Here is a 19,585-nt window from a genome sequence, read left to right on the forward strand (position 1 = left end):
AAGACAAATGTTTTCACTAGGAGGACATTTGAGTGGTGGAGCAGCTGCCCACAGAGACTATGCAGTCTCTTGAGCTGTAAATAATGTATTGCCTTTTAAGAGATCTGGTTAATGTTGTGGTTAGTTTTCTGAAAACATTCAATGCATAGCTATAGTCAGAAAGCAAATGGGAATTATTACATTCATAACAAAATAGAAAACAGCATGCTGTTACCTAGATTTGTGGTGATCCCACATCTCTATTTTTTTATATAATTTTGAATTCCATTATCTTGAAGGATAATGCAGAATGAGGCATAATACAGAAAGAATGCACTGAATTTTGAAAGCTTTTTCCATGCAGAGGAAGTCTTCAACTTTTTCATTTGGAAAAGATTACAGAAAATGTTCAAGAGGTCTCTAAAATTATGAATGGCATAAAGATGTTTTAGGAAAGATTGTTCACTGTCTCAGAAGTGTTCTTACATTTGCAATTAAATCAGCTACAAAAGATGGGGCAAACAGTTGTCACCGAGGACCATATGTCTACATTTGCATTTTAGGGAAGAGAGGAATTGCTTACTTCTGATCCCATGGAATGAATGCCCATTAGTGGTTGGAGCACATTACCAGTGCATATCAGAGCTCCTGGAGCTCATCTTCTGGTTTAGTTTCACCCAAAGTGAAATCAATTTGTTTGCTCTGAGATTACTCTACTAAGGGACAAAAAGTGCAGTAAGTGAGGTCAATGCGAGATCTGGTTGAAAAGTACTGATATGCTTTCAGGCATTTCAGGAAAGAAAGTCCTGTCAATGATATTTTAATGCATTGTTCTGAACACAACTTCCAAAGTGCTGGGGCCCTAAGCTGCTGGTTTCTGCAAGGATGCACAGGGGAAGGTGTCAGTCTGTTCTTTCCTTTTTTCTTAGCCTATCAGATCTGTCTGTTTGCTGCTGGTCATATAAGAAATAGGAGACTGGGTTAAAATGACTTTGGTATTTGATAAATTTGTTCTCATGTAATCTAATCTTACATGAGCTCTTCCAGGATAAACAGTTAATGTAACTTGCAGGTTATAAATGCACATTTTTAAAGGAAACCTTTCCTTCTCACGTCTTACCTTCTTCAGTCATAGCAAACTGAGTTCCGCCAACTTATAAAATCAGGAGGATATTTTTAACTGTTTGCAGCCTTATTTTGAGCTAGTACCTCAACAGGAGGCTGCAAAAACTTTGGCAGTAACACATGCAACAGATGTGCCTGTTCATGTTCTGGTGAAAATCTTTTTTGATATGCACACTGTCATTATAAAAGTGTGATGTGCACACAACATTGCTTTTGTTATCCAGCAACAGGTTTCTACTAGCAGTCTGTCAGACTCTGCGGACACTGTGCATGCATATGCATATGATTTGACTGGACATTCTTGTTCAGTGTACAGCAACACAGGCATGCACAAAAAATTAAGGTGTATGTTTTAACAAATATATGCCTATGTAGAAATGATTTAGGAAATGTAATTGCCAAATAATGTAGAGTTTGCTTTTTTAAAAAAGAAGAAAATATTTTAGGAGTGTTTTGGAGCTCTGTCAGCTCTTCTGCTTCCTAATTCAACCCCATACTGCATGTTGCTGTACAGTTTATAAGGAACTTTACAGCTCTCAGTTTTTATCTGCAGATGGCTAGAATGAGATGCAGAGACAGCATATTTCAACTCTAGCTAGAGAGAGAAACATCTGAAGGTAATTTTCATGTCACAACTTACTGAAGACAGTAGTCACAGTATGGATCATAGTGTCTGCAGTAAACTTTGTGCATGATCATATAGGGTTTCTAAATTTGACCTGCTTCAGTACTGTACCTAAGATTTTTTTGTAATATAGTCAGGATAAAGAAACAGATGTTGACCTTTCTTAGCCCCTGTTAAGTTCAATAATTCAGTTTACAGAAGAGTTGTACTATCTACAATTTCACCTGAAGTTTAATCAATTAACAGTTGGTAAATGGATTTAAAACCTATCCATATAACGAGCTGTCAACATTCAATAGCTTTACTCACACTTAGGGAAACCACAGAGATTACACATCTTGTACACTAAGCAGCTCCTGACTGTATACGTATCTTTAATAGAGTACCTATACGTATCTTTAATAGAGCACCTATGTTTTTCTGTGGCTTTCTATAGCAAGAGCAATTAGAGAATAGTTAGTTTCCTAGACTGAAACTGCTGTTCTTGAATGTAGAATAATTACATTACAAAGTCTAATCCATGATAAACTCAATGCATGTTTGCTTAAGGTGAATTGCACAGACAAATCAAGGATAATGTTTGTTTAAATCCTCTTGAAGGTGAGGAATATTTCATCAAAACTAATGCAGCTACGTGTTTACAAAATTCCCCTGATTAGGAGATGTTCCCAAACCGTTGATCCAAAAACAGCCTCCAGCATTTTGTGTTATCTTTACAGTAAGTCTAGAAATAAATAAAAAGAAATAATGGGTAGCAGTCTTGACTAAGACCCTCCAGAGAGGATAGTATACACTAAAATTGATGTCTAAAAGGGAAAGTGAATGATACAGCATTAGTGTTAAAATTTAATGTCATTTGCAAATTAAATTAAAAAAAAAAAAAAAAAGAACAACATAAATCCACATTTGTATTTTACAATAATGTTTAAGGAGTGTCAGAAAAGAAGTTAAGGAAAACTGAAATCAAGATTTTTTTTTAATGAGTATTTTTCAAGTGAATTACATCTTGGTAGATAATTAAAGAAGACTGACATTTTTCAGAATTCAATTACTGAATTACTAATATTATTTTTAAGTAATCAAATATATTATTTCAAATTAACATAATTTGAAATTAACATAATCTACATCATAATGTTAAAAAAAAAAAAAAAATAAAAATAAATAAGGAATTCTATAACGTTGTGGTTTAACCTGGTAGACAACTAAGTATCACACTGCCATCCACTTATTCCCCCAAGCCAAAAGCCCCATTTTTATTCTTCATCATGATGCCCTGTGGTATAGTACATCCCTTTGACCAGCTGTCCTGGCTGTGCCCCCTCCCAGCTCCTTTTGAAGCCCGTGTCTCCTCCCTGGCAAGGCAGTATAAGAAACAGAAAAGTCCTTGACTTTTCAGCACTGCTTCACAACCACTGGAGCATCGGTGTGTTATCAGCATTATTCTCATCCTAAATCCAAAACAGTACCATACCAGCCACTATGAGGAAAATTAACTCGGTCCCATCTGAAATCAGGACAGTATCCAGCCCTTATTCCATACCATCTACATGATGCCCTCATGGCCAGATCTCATGCTTTGTAATACATCCTGGATGACAGCTGAAATCTTTTCACATATCTCACCTCTCACCTAAGGATAGGGTTCAGGCAGTTACTGCATCATTTATGAAATCTACCTGTTCCTCCTCCTGTTCCCGTGATGGACCTACTTCAGAGTAGCTTCCCATGTCCTCTTCTTCTTCCTTTCCCTTCTTAAACAAGATGGGTTGCTTCTCTGGTTCAGCTGCAGGGCCTGTCACAGGGGTAGGGTTAGCCAAAGTGCTTGTTGTGGAGGGTTGATTTAATATTGAGTGTGATTTGGTACGCATAGGCCAGGCCCCAACATGTTGCAGTGATTCATGTCCCTATGCAATTTGCAGGGTGACGGCATACCTCTTAAACATTTTACCAGATTGTCAGAGTTCTGCACTTGTTCAGTGGTGAAATTCTAAAGCATTGGAGGTACCCACTCTTCTAGATGCCTGCCTATAGCCTCCCACACTCCCTCCCACTCATAATTATCCTGAATAAGGGCAGATTTCTGGGTAGTATTCTTAAATAGTTGGTTAATCTTAAACAAAACCTGAAACACATTCAGGAGACATAGCAATAGGAACATGTTGTTTTGAACATCCCAATTATATTCAAAATTCTGAAGAGCTGCTGTAACTAGCCTAGTGAAGAAGGGGAAGGGGAAGGAAAAAGGGAAGTGAAAGAAGTGGGAGAAAGTATCACGCTTCCCTTCCCCCATAGATTGGTTCCCTGAGGAGAAAAGGTGAAGAGTGTAATTATTAATAATTTCCAAGAGATAGTTCCTGAAGTACGGAGATGACAGCAATGCTGAATACAAACACCAGATTAGTCTCACAACTGGTACTTTTATCATGTCATAAGCCAGCGTTACACAGATATGTTAACCTTAATCTAAGCCCCAGAGATGATAAACTGCACAACAGGGAACAAGTACAGCAAGTAAAGTATTACACAAAACAACTCTGAGAACAAACACAGTTCTGAGAGCAAAAAGATTAACATTGTGACCAGAAATTATTAAACTAATGAAATGTTCATAACAATTTTGTTTTAATACACTTCAGTCAGATCTGTCATTATCTCAATTGTTCATGCCCCACACAGGGTGCCAAAAGGACTGTTGTGGTTTAACCTAGCAGGCATCTAAACACCACACAGCCATACACTCACTCCCCCAAAGTGGGATGGGGGAAAGAATCACTAAAATGATAAAACTTGTGGGTTGTTATAAAGAGAAATGATAAGACAGAAAGGAAGGTAAAATAATAATGGGGATAAAAGAATATATAGAGCAAGTGACGCACAAAAAGCAATTGCTGACAACCAATGCCCAGGCAGTCCCCAAGCAGTGGCACCCCTCCAGCCAAGTGCCTTTTATTCTTCATCATTGCATCATATGGTATAGGACATCACTTTTGCCATCCTGGGACAGCTGTCCTGGCATTGTCCCCTCCCATCTCTTTGTGCACCCCCAAGCCTCCTCACTGGCAGGGCAGCACAAGGAGCTGAAATGTCCTGGGCTTTGTGCAAGCACTGCTCTGCAACTAGAACATTGGTGTGATTTCAGCATTATTCTCATCCTAAATCCAAAACACCACCGCACCAGCTAGTAGGAAGAAAATTAACTCCATCCCAGCCAAAACTAGCACAGTTATTCTTCTCTTTAAGCAAATCTTTAGCTTTCACGCATGCATAAGTTTCAGTGGTGTTGTATTCTTAGTAATTAAATGTACTCTTAGTAATTAAATCCCACTTTTTAACTATTTTTCAAGAATCAGGATAGCATATTTAGGTGTGAGGTAAATCTTAGTCTACCTGCAGTCACTGAAAATCATCATAAAACATCATCACTCCCTTCCCTAACATGAAGATTTCGTGTACAGTCTCCAAAATAATGAAACTAGAGGGATCCTGATGTTTAAGACCATTACTTCTTGTCCAAGCCCTGAACTCCCTGACAGAGTCCCTCCCCAGCTTTTCTGCAGACCCCCTTGAGGTACTGGAAGGCTGCTATGCCCCCCAGAGCATTCTCTTCTCCAGGTTGAACAACCCCATCTCTCTCAGCCTGTCTTTGTAGGGGAGATGCTCCAGCCCCTGATCAACCTCATGGCTCCCCTCAAGAGTTGTTCAAATATATCCTTGTTCTTCTTGTGCTGGGGGATCCAGAGCTGAAAACAGTCATGAACCATATTATAAAGTATAGGAAGGAGATAAAGTACTCTTGTATAAAGGGTGTGGAAACAATTGTGCTGAAATTCTGTACAAAATATTTATTCAGAAAAAAAATACAAAGACACAGTCAGTATCCACTACTGAAAAGAAAAATAGTGAAAATCCAGTAAAGTTCTGTATTAGAACACATTTTTAAAATAGATGTTTCAATTATCTTGAAAAAGGTCTGAGGTTATGAAATGAGAATTACTGTCATATGAACATCAATTAGACACAATTATTTATATTAGCCAAAACAGAAGACGGAGGAACTTCAAGGAGGCTTGATTAAGCTGGACTAGAAGGCAGCACAGTAGTAGGTAAAACAGGAATACATTCTGATGCATGCTCTTGGGCACTGGTGCACAGTGAAGGGAAGACAGATTTTCTCTCTCCCTACTCACTTTGAAAGCCATTACATCTGTTTAGAGGAGAAGAGTTTGGGCAGCTCAGCAAAGACCTGTCATAATGATTGAGAGCAGCCTGAAAACAGAACAAGTAAAGCAGGAGCTGCCTTGCCTCCTTGTCCTTCACAGGTGGGCCAGTTCTTCAGCCTTCACAACTCACACCCCAGACTCTTTTCTGTGCCACCGACTGATGTCTCACACAGATGGTTAAAGGCTTCTTTAACCTCATGAGCAGCTTATCTTGGTGTATGCATGTAATACACTTAAATAGTATTTCTCTTACCACATAGGGAAGTTAGGAGGAATGGAAAAAAATGACCATTTGACAGGGCCCTGCAATGAAGATGTTCTTGGAGTATCACAGAGGCTGTGTAATACTGGGGGGTCTCTAACTCAGCTGCTTAGATTTCATTACACATCTCCAAAATGACAGAGAGAAATTGAGGGTTTTCATGGAGACATGCAACAAAGATGATCAGATATGGAAAAGTCCTTCTTCGGAGAAAAGTTGCAGTGATTGACGTTGTAGACAAAGTAATGAAACTTGCAAAATGTATGGGCCACCATGACTTACCTTTTTTTTTTTTTTTTTTTACATATTTTTAGTAAAGTTCAAAAGAGTTCAAAGATATTAGGAAAAAAGCTTTACATTATGAAATGAATTTTCTGTTCAACTAATATTTTCTGCTCATCCAGCCCTTGATTCTTCAGAGTTTTGACATTAAGAGCTTTACAGAATTCAAACTATGATTTCAGCTTTGCATATTTGAAAGTGTGGCACAAGTAACCTTTTTAAAAACCAAGAGTGACTACGCAGAAATACTGTTTGAGCACACAGCAAGCCTTTTATTTTGAGGATGAAAATCAACTTTCTTCAAATTAGATTTTTGCAGATGAGATCAGATTGTTGTGTAACTGTTGAACAGAGGTTTCTTTACACCTTTCTGTGTCATTTGTTACTTGTTACAAAGAGAAGCTGGATGGAGTATACCATTGGTCTGGTGTGGTATATCAGTCCCTGTATTTTTTCATTGTGGATGTCCTCTCTGCTTTAGTTCTGCCAGTAGAGTTATCATAATTGCTTACAAAAATAGTATAGGCTACAAAGAAAGTTATACATGACTTAGCTCAAGTATCTCAAAATCTAACTCAAAAACATGAAATCAAATGACTCATTTACTTAAAATTTTATTATTAGGAATGTTGTTCCCTAGTGGCATGCTGGATGCTGATCTTTATGAGGATTCCTTAGCATAGATTGGTCTCACAACAGAAAAGTTTAAAATTAGAAGTATGTGTGTCTAGATTAATTAAGTATATTGAGTTTTGTGTTGGGATTTTAATTGTACTTGAAAAGTTGTATTTGTATCTGCATCTATATTTTTATTATGGCATGAACAGAAATGTAAAAACTCATTTTCTTGTATTCATCATGCAGAGACATAGTACTAAAGCAAGCAGAATTTCTTTGAAGAGTGTTTTGAAAATAAATTCAAATACTGGAATTTGGATTTCTAATATATTTGCATTGTTGAACTGTGTGGGTACATATGTGGATGTGACTAGATTCCTGAAGAATTCTCAAAAGTAGACTTAAGGAATCCAGATATAAAATTATTCAAGTTGAATTACAGTGTTTGAAGCATTTCACTTCTAGATCACTGAATCATATCCAGTGAAAGAAGGCACCAAAATAGAGGTGTTTATAGATCTGGATGAGATAAGCCTATAGAACTACCTTACAATGTAGGGAGCACCAAATCTAGACAAACATATTATTTTTCAGATATGGAAGACAAGAGTTAGTTTTTAAATCTTTCAAAATCAAGTCCACGGGGAGTATCTTGTCCAACGAAGTGAGAAAACCTAGCAGTGAGGTGTGAAATTTCCTGCTTCCATTTGATTTGTAAATAATTGGGAGAATAATTGGGAGAAGGAGTCACAAATACTCCCAGTCAGGAGTATTTTTGTCTTACTGAATCTAGTTACTTTTATAACAATGTTTATCTCATGGTGTATTTTTCAGCAGGTTTTCGAAGACACTCAGATACTGTAACAAGGAGGCATTTCCCACATGCTGCTCACAGGATGGACTACATGGACTTTGAGGATGATAGCCGTGGATGGCGGTTTGATATGGACATGGTGATAATCTACATTTATTCAGTCAATTGGGTAATAGGATTTATTGTGTTCTGTTTTCTTTGTTATTTCTTTTTCCCTTTCTAGTCTGTAAAAATCACGCTTAAGGAAAACAACAATTGTGAACACAATAATATGAATAGAAAAAAAAAAAAAAAAGAAGAAGGCAAAATGTTTGTTTGATGTTGCATTTTTATCATTCAGAACTGTAATAGACTGCATCAAGCATGCTGTGAGGCTATTTGATACTTCTGCTGTGTGTGACAAAGTAGTCAAGTTTGGTTCCAGAAATAATGTGAAATCCAGAACATTCTTCATTCAGTGGGAGCTTTGCCTTGATTTTGGTGAGAACAGCATTTTACTGCTAATGTATAAAATAATTACTCCGTAGAATTATTCAGTACTTTTTATTCTTAGAAGAGTTCTGTGTACTATAACAGAATATGATCCATAGAGTCATTTTTGGGGTTGACTCTATATTGACACACTTTGTAAGCGTAAGTAAGTCTTCTCACTCATTGGTGCTTCAATTCATTGTATATATTTAAAAAAAAAAATGCCTTTTATAGTCAGATCTGTTGGGGATAAGCACTGCAGTGCTGCACCATATATTATATAGATATTTACGGGAGCAATTTCACTGGCATAATCCAAATTCTAGAAAGTTTTGACAATTGATGGAACTGTCAGCTTTCTGCTGTGGGGATGTGATGTACTCAGTGCCTGAAATTTCGAGCCTATTAACCAAAAAGAGAAATGATACAGCACCACATGCTGACAATTCATCTTTTCAGCAAATGGCAATCGGAAGAAATCAACTAACAAACCCTACTACTGAACATTAAAGGGACCTTTTTTGTGCAGATTCCCAGAGTAGCACTGTACCTTTTGTATCCATTCAGATGAGTGCATATGGCTCAAGCAAGACAGTTACTGAGGGCAAGCAGCAGGTCTGCTAACTGTGATGCCCTGTAAATAATAGGGAAATAATAGAAATGGAGTATTCTCCAGTTGTAATTCAATCTAGGTGTGATTGAATCATTATTAAATGACTGTAACAATTTCAGGATACTCTTTAAGAGTGGGCTCATCAGTACTATGTGTCTCCAAGGAGACCATGTAAGAGGACACAGTATTTATTTGCACCTTTCATGTAAAAGAATTATAAAGCACTTTATAGCTATTCCATGTAAAGATTGCTGTTTTTCAGTACAAGCTACATCAAGTTCAGCAGTCATTCTGTACTTGCTGCTTTACACAATATTTTCAAATGGAAGTGAAAAAGCATCTATTAAATTACAGGGAGGATATTATAAACTATTGTGGGAATCAAGTGCCCAAGAATGGTACAAGGTAGTTAAAGGGCTTACTTTTCAGGAAGGTACAAGAAAGTTCTTATTTGTGAGGGCATGATCTATAAAGTACACTGTAGTTTGATCTTAAAAAGCATGTATATTGTTGCTCTGGTATCAGGAGTTGTGTGGGAGACCTGTGTTTTTTTCAGTAGGTGGTGTACTCCCCTGTTCTAGCAGAGAACAAGGAAAAATGTGTTATGGAAGGTGCCATCTGCCAAATGTGTTGGAATGGAATGAAATCAGAGGTTTTATCAGTGTGCTTAACATTAAGCATGTGCTTATGCATCTTTGCTGGAGCAGGGCCGTCATGCTCAGTCTCTTATAGTTTATACAGTGATCAGGACCAGAAACTTTAACAGCTACTACTGTTTAGTTAGTTTTCTTACAGGCTGCATAAAATAATTTCTTTATATCTTTGAGAATATATGTGTAGAATTAAAAATTACAAGTCTAACTACACTATATGCAAGCTTAAGGAGATGCAATAGTTGAAATTAAACATCACCATGCAGACAAGGTCATCACAGAAATACATTTTCTACAATTGCAGTACCCTTAGTTTGATCTTAACCTAAGGTTTGATCTCTGCCTAAAAATGATTGGCTTTATTACTGGTGGCATTAGGCATGCCATTTTAAAAGCTTTAAGGTTGTAGTAAAGCACTCAGTAAATTTCCCCCTTTGTATTGATATAAACAAGCCTTTAAAAAGCTAGGTTTTCCTTGGTCATAGGCTCCTCTTTTGCTATATGCAGATGTGTAGGTCTGTATGCTTTAATGTTATCAGTAATTTTAAAAAGTTTTCTCATCTATCGCAGGACAGGGATTCTACCCACATTATTGGTTTGTCTCTAATCTTACAAACTTCATGCGCCTATCTTAGCAAAGAGAGGGACTGATTTACCTGCTAAGCCAAAATTACTTCTACCTTTTGATCTCAGAATATACTAGAATAAAGAGATGTAATGAAAAATTACTTTAACTTAACTGACATAGTCTGAAATTGCAGTAATATTTTAAATTAAAATAATTTAACCAGGATATCTCCTAAAGAAATATCCTTAAGTAAATATTTTGAAATATATTGAGACATAAGAAACATAATATAAATACTAATTAATAATATAAGAAAGAGTTACTTATATAATTTTTAATAGCATGTTACCGTGGATTTATTCTGAAAAAGGCAACAAGAAGAGTCAAAAATCCAAGGTAATATTGGCCCTTTTTTGTATGAGCAAGAGTTGATGACTGCGGAATGGCTGCATTTTCCTAAATTTAATAGAGTGACAGTTTTGTATGACATTTCTAACTGTGTAGCAGTACCTTTAAGACCTAATCAGCAAACTCTTTCTTGGCCTATACTGTTTTACTTCATATTGTTTGTTATTAATTCCAGGGGATAATTACTTTTAAAGGGTTAATGCTCATAGTTAAGACTGTTGCAACTTTGAGACATCCTCCATAGGACAAAAAAAAAAAAAAAAAAAAAAAAACAGTGCATAGAAACAAGGTACATTGTTTGTCTTTTACTGCTCTTTTGAGATACATTTTGAGAGAGGGATCTGGGGGTCATGGTAGACAGCAAGTTGAATATGAGCCAGCAGTGTGCCCTGGCAGCCAGGAGGGCCAACCATGTCCTGGGGTGCATCAAGCACGGCATCGCTAGTAGGTCAAGGGAGGTGATTGTCCCACTCTACGCTGCGCTGGTGCGGCCTCACCTCGAGTACTGTGTGCAGTTCTGGGCACCACAGCATAAAAAGGATGTGAAACTGTTGGAGAGTGTCCAGAGGAGGGCTACGAAGATGGTGAAAGGCCTTGAGGGGAAGACGTACGAAGAACGGCTGAGGTCACTGGGCCTGTTCAGCCTGGAGAAGAGGAGGCTGAGGGGAGACCTCATCACAGTCTACAACTTCCTCGTAAGGGGGTGTCGAGAGGCAGGAGACCTTTTCTCCATTAACACCAGTGACAGGACCCGCGGGAACGGGGTTAAGCTGAGGCAGGGGAAATTTAGGCTTGACGTCAGGAGGGGGTTCTTCACAGAGAGGGTGGTTGCACACTGGAACAGGCTCCCCAGGGAAGTGGTCACTGCACCGAGCCTGTCTGAATTTAAGAAGAGATTGGACTGTGCACTTAGGCACATGGTCTGAACTTTTGGGTAGACCTGTGCGGTGTCAAGAGTTGGACTTGATGATCCTTAAGGGTCCCTTCCAACTCAGGATATTCTATGATTCTATGATTCTATGATACCTTTTGTAAAAAGACAACAATAATTCAGAAGTTCAAACCTGGTTTTCTTTGAAGTCCGCCTGTAAAATGTTGATATCTGTAGGAGCAAGAGCAGGTCTTCTGTAAGCAATTTTCTGGTGATGTAGATCCTGCTCTGCAATCTTGTCTTTCTTATCTACAATGGTATTAAAATATTTGCAATAAAATTTGTGTTGTTTGTAATATTTTGCAGCCATGTACTAGCTTTCGCTTGGTGGAATTAAATTTTAATATTTTTTTCAGTGAATATCTGTTTTGCTGTGCTGTCTGTTCTATTTGGGGTGCAGCTGGGGTCTGTTGAACTTTCTTTATGATGATTACCTCTTTTCATACTAGCAGCCTTTTTTGTTTGTTTGTTTGTTTCAGTACTTTCCAGAGAATTGTCAGGTTTTGTCAAAAATTATCTTGGGGCAAGGTGCGGATCTTTACACATTCTGGTAACGCAGAGGATTCAGTGCTGGTGCTTAGTCCAGACTGATTAACTGTTGAGGGCAGCATAAATCTAGGACAAGACTGAAAAATTTGCCTATGACTGGCAAAGGCACTGTGTACGCACTCAGAAGTGTGTGAGTTTCTTGCCTAGCAGTGGGTATATTTGTAGCTCTGCCAGAGGCCTGGTCATCCACAGCTTTTTTGAAAAATTTCTGCACAATATCTGCATGGAGAGTAGTACCTGTGAAGCACAACAGATCCTTTCACAGCCATGTACCTTCCCACAAAAGCTGAGATCTAAGGTAAGCCTTTGCCAATACACTGCATATACACCTACAATATTTATGTATGTCAGTAACACTATTATCATAGTGTGGTGGTTTTACTCGGGTGGGCAGCTGAGCTCCACCACAACCGCTCTCTCACTCCCCCTCCTCAAAGGGAAAGGGGGAGAAAAATATGATGCAAAGAGCTCAAGGGTTGAGATAAGGATGGGAAAATCACTCAACAATTATCATGACGGGCAAAACAGACTCAGAATAGGGAGACAGCAAGATTTATTGCCTGTTTACTAACAAGCTAGAGAAGTGAGAAACAAAGGAAAGAAAACAAAAGCACCTTCCCCCCATCCACCCTCTTCTACCTCCTCCCCTCAAGCGGCGCAGAGGAACGGGGAAATGGGGGTTATGGTCAGTCTATAGTACTTCCTCTCTGCTGCTCCTTCTCGGTCACTCTCATCCCCTGTGCTGTGGGGTCCCTCCCACGGGATGCAGTCATTGCTGAACTGATCCGACATGGGCTGCCCACAGGCAGCAGCTCTTCCAGAACTTCTCCAGATATGGCTGTGTACCATGGGGTCCATCACTCAGGAGGAAACAGCTCCAACCTGGGTCCCCCACGGGCAGCAGCTCCTGCCAGATCACCTGCTCCTGAAAGGGCTCCTCTCCACAGGCTGCAGCTCCAGCCCAGAACCTGCTCCTGCAGGGGTCCTCCACAGGCGGCAGCCTCCGTCAGTGCAGGTCCACCTGCTCCACCGTGGTCTCCTCCACGGGCTGCAGCGTGGAACCCTGCTCCACTGTGGTACTCCATGGGCTGCAGGGGGACATCCTGCTTCACCATGGTCTTCACTACAGGCTGCAGGGTACTTCTGCTCCAGCACCTGGAGCACCTCTCCCCCTCCCTCTTTACTGATCTTGGTGCCTGCAAGGCTGTTCCTCACTCCTTTCACTCTCCCAGCTGCTGTGAGGAGCAGCGTTTTTGTTGTTGTTGTTTGTTTGTTTGTTCTGTTCTGTTTTGTTTTGTTTTCCATGTCTTAAATACTCTCTCACAGAGGCACAAACAACATCACTTATTGGCTTGGCTCTGGTCAGCAGTGGGGCCCGTGCCTAACATGGGGCAGCTTCTAGATTCTTCTCACAGAAGCCACTCCAATGGCCCCCTGCTACCAAAACCTTGCCACATAAACCCACTACACCACAGTTATTGGTTCTGGGATCAAAAAGGATGACAAAGAAGCAGAGTTTAGGTTTATTTTGTTGTTTTTAGAGAAAAGTAGCACTGGTAACATGAATCTCTGGGAGAAGGAGTAACTATTGTAGCTATCATGACAAGTAATGGTCTCATTGCATAGCACTGCTTTTGTGAATTTATATTCAACATCTTTTGCCCTTGACAGCTCAAACTACTTCATAATATAGAAATTAGTACGTGAAATTAGTACGTGAATCCCTGTAAGAGGGAAAGGTTAGAGAGGGAAAGAAGACTGAAATTACACATTTGCTATTTTTCTGGTGCTACAATGGGTGCAAAAAACAGAACTCACCTTAGCATTGCTAAGATGTTCCTGTAAGGATGTACCAGTTATGTTAGATGACCAGATGGCTTTCACTAATGCACAGTGGGTAGGATGAACGTAAGATAGAAAGAGCCTAAATGCAGTACTTTTGCCTTCAGAGTGAGAAGGCTGCTATTTCCTAAGTAAAATTCTATGACCATGACACGGAGATGCTCCTGTTTCACTTCTGCCTTCATGACAGCAGCATCACCATGCACTGGCAGGGGTAGCAGATGTAGCAGGAGACATTTCTTGGTTTAAACAACAGATCCTACTTACATGGTTATGTCTCATATCCTCAAGGGAAGACACAGCAGGCTGAATAGAAATATCCTGTGGTTTGGCTTTGATCAAGAAGAGAAGATTGCCCACAAAGGTTTTAGATGTCCTTCTGGGGAATTCCAGCTTTGTACATGGGGAGATGCGGACTACAGGAAAAAATGAAGGTAGGACAGCAAGAGTATTCTGCTGGTGTTCAGCCACATAGCCCAGCATATGCTGAGAGAAAGGAGGCAAGACATGCTGTGGATTGGTCTGGGCTAGATGTGGAGCAGTATAACAAGCTCTCCTTGGACATGCCATTAGCAAAAAGTAATAAGGCAGACTATTGATAGACAATGAGGTGGACTGAAAACTGGCTGAACAGCCAGGTTCATGAGGTTGTGGGCAGTGGAACAAAGTCTACCTAGAGGTGAGTAACTATCAGTGAACCCCAAGTGTCAATACTGGATCCTATCCTGCTCATCATCTCCAGTAATGATCTGGATAATGAGCCAGCACATGTCCTTAGCAATTTTGCTGATGACACAAAACAGGGAGACTGATATATCAAAGGGTCATGCTGCTGTCTAGAAGGACCTGGACAGACTAGAAAAAATGGACAAATAGGAACCTCATGAAGCTCACCTAAGGGAAGTCCTGCACCTGGTGATAAACAACTCCTGGCTCCAATACATTCTGGGGACTAAGCAGGTGGAAAGCAGCCCTGCAGAAAATGACCTGGGTGTCATCCTGGTGGACACCACATTGAACATACACCAGCAATGCACACTTGCAGCAAGAAGTCTCATGGTCTTGTGGGCTGCATTAGGAGAAGTGCTGCCAGCCACTCAAGGAAGGTGATCCTTCTCCTCAGCTCAGCTCTGGTGAGGCCACACCTAGAGGACCCTGTCCAGTTCTGAACTTCCCAGTGCAAGAGAGGCAGGGACATACTGGAGAGAGTCCAAAAGCAGGCCATGAAGATGGTGAAAATAGTGGAGAATCTCATACATGAATAATTCTGTGAAGTTATTACATAAGGTTGAGGACTGGCACTGTGTCCTTCAAAAAATGGACAGATCAATGAAACAGTTCTGGGTAGAACATATGATGCTGGAAGAATTTGGCACACATTTAAGTCCATTTCTGTTGTTTTCTGTACCTTTAATTCTCTGGCTGTAATAACTTGTGGTATTTTTTTTTCTCTTGCTCATATCTTGAGTCAATATGATCAATCTCTGTTTGTGTACCAGTTCAAACTTTCAGGGATCATCTTTCTTCACATAATTACTGAAATCTGTAGCTGCTGCAGTTCTCTAAGGGTAAAGTTCAGACAAGTAACAAGGAAAGAATCAAAAGAAATCAAGTCATATTATTCCACTATCATCTTACTGTCAGAAATATATATTCAGAATTTATCATTTAAACTGACTTTTTTGTTATTATTTGTTAGTCTAAAATCTGACTTTTTACAGGTAAAGATGTTATATACAAATTTCCAGTTCTGGGTGATTTAATTTGGCATTCTCAACATAAGGCCTTCTTTTAAAAGAAATATGAAGCAGAAAAACTAAAGATCACCTTTGTAAGCCTGATAAACCTTATATACACCTATTTATCATAAACTTCAATATCGATATACATATAGATTCCAACAGAATCAATGGGAGCAATGCAATGGTATAGCAGTGATAGCTGCTACCCAGTGATACCCAGTATTAGTGATGGCTTAAGATTGCAGCTTGGTTTAAGGATGAGAAAACTGAAGTAATTATATTACGACTCTTTACTAGATACCATTTTAACTTAAGCATGGTCATATCTCATTTTCCATCAAACATTTTCTTCAGATGAATTTTTTCTACATTTCTGGTAAGGCATTAAAATATAATCAGGCAAACACTTAAAATATATTGCACATGCAATCTTTTATCCTCCATCAAGAGGATGAAGCAGAAAGAGCAAATGCCATCAATAAAAAGATCATAATAAGTCATTTGATATTGATACAAGTATTAAAAATTAATTATATAAAATTCTTTTTACTCTGTCATAAAAAAAAATGAATATTAAAATGCTAATGGTGAAATGTACTCTACTGTTTCTGAGATGGAGAATGGAATTTAAACTGAGCAGAAAGGAAATTTGCATGTAGCCACACTACATTAGTATAAAGTAAAGGATACTAGATATTGACATAAAAATCTATCTAATGATCCTGCTCAATGAATAAGTGGGAAAAAAAAATAAAGAAAGAATCCTGTGTAATCTTAGTCTGCCTAAATAAATCCCTGTTTGGGGGATACTAACTCCTTGAATAATTAGGTTGCTACTCAAGAAATAGTGTTTAGACTTGCAATCCAAGTGTGAAAATAATAAACTCAAAAAAGACTGTCCTTAAGCCTTGATGATTATAAATCCTTTGGGATGTACATGATTCCAGAATACATTACCAGTCATAGTATGGCATCTGATGGTGTCTGAAAGACAACACGTTCCAATTAGAAACATGTGAGGTAAGAATGTGTTTGCCTTGCAGATGGCTCTAGCTAGCTAATGTATGCATTTCATCTGTCAGAAGTTAAACTAGTTCTAAAATAATTTGAATTAGACTTCAGGGGAGGAAAAATATGTTAATTTTCTTTTATATCTTATCAAGTAGAAAATGTTTGCAAGAAGTTAATGTTACAGGCAATTTATAGCCCTATCTAGTTCCATCTTCAAAAAGTGTACCCCACTTTTTATCATTCTAAAGACTTGTGAGTTAAATAAACATAGAAGTTAATAATTATTTGTAAGTCTTTAAGAGCACAGATATTGCACATGAACATAATTCATTTTTTCATTAAAAACAATAGCATGTCCTAAAAAATAGTCTGATAAATCTGCATTATATTCACCTAGGAGTTAATACTCACAGATTCTTGTTTGTCCTCTGAGAAATAACTTAAATCCTGAACTACAAAAACTATCATGATGCCATTAAATTAAGAAGCTGTACTGGTACAGTTACTTAATTCTGTTTAAGGCAGAAGTATAGCATAATGGTAACAATAGCATAAATTCCTATACCCTCCACTTTCTTTACCTATTATTCTGATATTCAATGCCTATTATTTCAATGCCCTGATTTTTAGAGTGACTTACAGCCTGACTTCTCATTATTTTGAATCTCTAAAAACAGAATCAGAATCTCCTATGAGGATTTTAGTAGTAATATTGCTCAACATGCAAGCATTTGGAGCTTCTTAAGTGAAAGGCACTTTTATAAGCACAAGATGATATCAAATTCAAATTAACATATTTGGGGAAGTGTAACTAGTTATGATTATTATCATAACTTAAGTCAAAGTACAGCTAATTACACATGCTATGCAGTTATTAACTACATCCTTTTATAAATAAATAAATAAATAACTGTTGTAGCATATACTGCTAATATTAAAAGTTTTTCAGGATTTTTTGACGATGGTAAGGAGGAGATTTCTGGAAGATTTCCACTGACAGCATTCCTCCACATATTGCTTAGCCAAGTACCCTCAGCAGAAAGAGGAGAAAATGTCTAAACCTTCAAATGGAGTAGACAGTATGTTACTTTGAGCAACAAAATATAAATTACAGTGTGATTTCTCATTTTGTTTGATTGATTGATTTTTATTTTTTTTACTCACTACAAAGATTAATTCATTTCATATCTAGGATTTTTATCAAATACTGCAAAGCAATCCAGTGTTGAGAAACCTTTCCATTATCATTGTCATCAATGATCAGCAATGTGATCATAGCAGCCATAAAATTCTTTTTTTTTTTTTTGTACAAAAGAATGCTTGTTAGTACTGTTGAGCTGTCTCTTTGAAAAACATAATAAGCATAACACTGCATTATTCTAGAAAGACGGTGCAATTGAGATAGTAATTGAATAAAAAAATTCATTTTAAATGTATTGAAATGACTCGCTTTTTTGGAGATTAGCAGCGGGTAGATTTCAAAAGCAGGGTAGCATTATTTCAAACATAATGAAGGGAATTGTTGCTTTTGTTTTGTTTTGTTTTTTAAATCTTCAGATGCAACAATTCCTGTACGTTTCTTCCTGGAAGACAAGGCACGGTAACAGGAGTCAGAGTGCACCTAAAATCAAGAAGCTGAGTAAGAAAATGTCAAGTCCTAGAAAATAAGGTCTTCCAAATGAAAGGATTAAGTCCTGATTCAGTAATAAAAGTTGTCAACAGCCCTTGTATTTAACCTGCTGCTATGGACAAATCCTATCTCTTGTTAATCCTTTTTTTCTAGCACTGCAACTGCCATACTGCACCAGATACTTGTGCTCCACTCCCCTTTCAGCACAGGAATCCTCACAGGGATGACAGCCAGCATAGCTGGCTCCATGCTGGAGCCAACATGCCACATGGCATTAGGAAATCATACAGATGGCAGGGAGCATCATCACATGATATTGCAAACTGACCATGCACTGCCAGAACAGACTTCAGGTGACTGCTACAAAAAGCATGAATTCAGTGGTTGCAGCTATCCAAATACTCCTCCTTTATTCCCCAGAAGGAACTGTAATGCAGAATGAATTAGACTTTGATCCTCCAAGGTCCTTGGCACCTAACTCCCCTAAGAGCAATATCTACTATATGTAGTTATCACTGATTGCAGTATTCTTTTTTTCTACGGTTTATTGGCCAGAATACTTTGAGGAAAAGGATTTAAACACATCCTTCTGGAACCAAAGCTTCCCTTGTCCAGACCAAATGCCCTAACCACTAAGTGATTATGGAGGTACATGGGGTTGTAGCAAGGCTTTATTTTCAAATGAAAGAAAGATATTAATATCTGTATTTAAATACTTTATTAAGTCCAGTAGATGGGATTTCTATGCTCCTCTTTCACATAAATTCAATGTTTAAGATACATGCTTTAGCAGGGAGTATGTGTGAGAAGGGGAAAAGTGGCAAATACTAAGCTTAGATACCCCTTTCAAGTTTTGGAGGCTGTTTCTGCCCATTCAGCATATGACTGTAGTGTATCACATCCTTCTGGATCTAATCTCTCTTCTAGATAGAGGGAATCTCAGCCCTACTTTGAATTTCAGTACCCTTGGTAAACACCTAACTTGAAGATCTGAGTATAGCAATACCTTGAGCCCTCTTAATCCTGGTCTTTCATGAATCCAGCTCCTAAAATCAAGTGTTGTTTGTAGTTATGAAAAATACCTCATTTCAGTATTGGAAAAGCAGCAAAAGCTTTTTGAGGCTACTTTGAGTAAGTTCTGTGAGTCAAATGTAACTAAAACCACTGTCCAAGAATTAGTATTATTTAATATTTATGAGATTATTGTATTTTTATATATGCTGGTTTCTAGGGAGAAGG

At 38.2% G+C, this 19,585-nt stretch overlaps 1 protein-coding gene across 1 annotated transcript in view; it reads left to right on the forward strand.

Annotated features, from left to right (window-relative positions):
• RNF180 (ring finger protein 180) overlaps positions 1-10,884 on the forward strand; it is an 87,389-nt gene extending 76,505 nt beyond the window's left edge. The window contains exon 7 of the mRNA XM_084304760.1: positions 7,952-10,884. Within this exon, the coding sequence (XP_084160886.1) occupies positions 7,952-8,151 (200 nt within the window). The 3' untranslated portion in view covers positions 8,152-10,884. The remainder of the gene's footprint in view (positions 1-7,951) is intronic.
• Positions 10,885-19,585: the final 8,701 nt, after the last annotated feature.

The sequence above is a fragment of the Netta rufina genome (assembly GCF_964035555.1).
Source record: "Netta rufina genome assembly, chromosome: Z".
Taxonomy (NCBI): domain Eukaryota; kingdom Metazoa; phylum Chordata; class Aves; order Anseriformes; family Anatidae; genus Netta; species Netta rufina.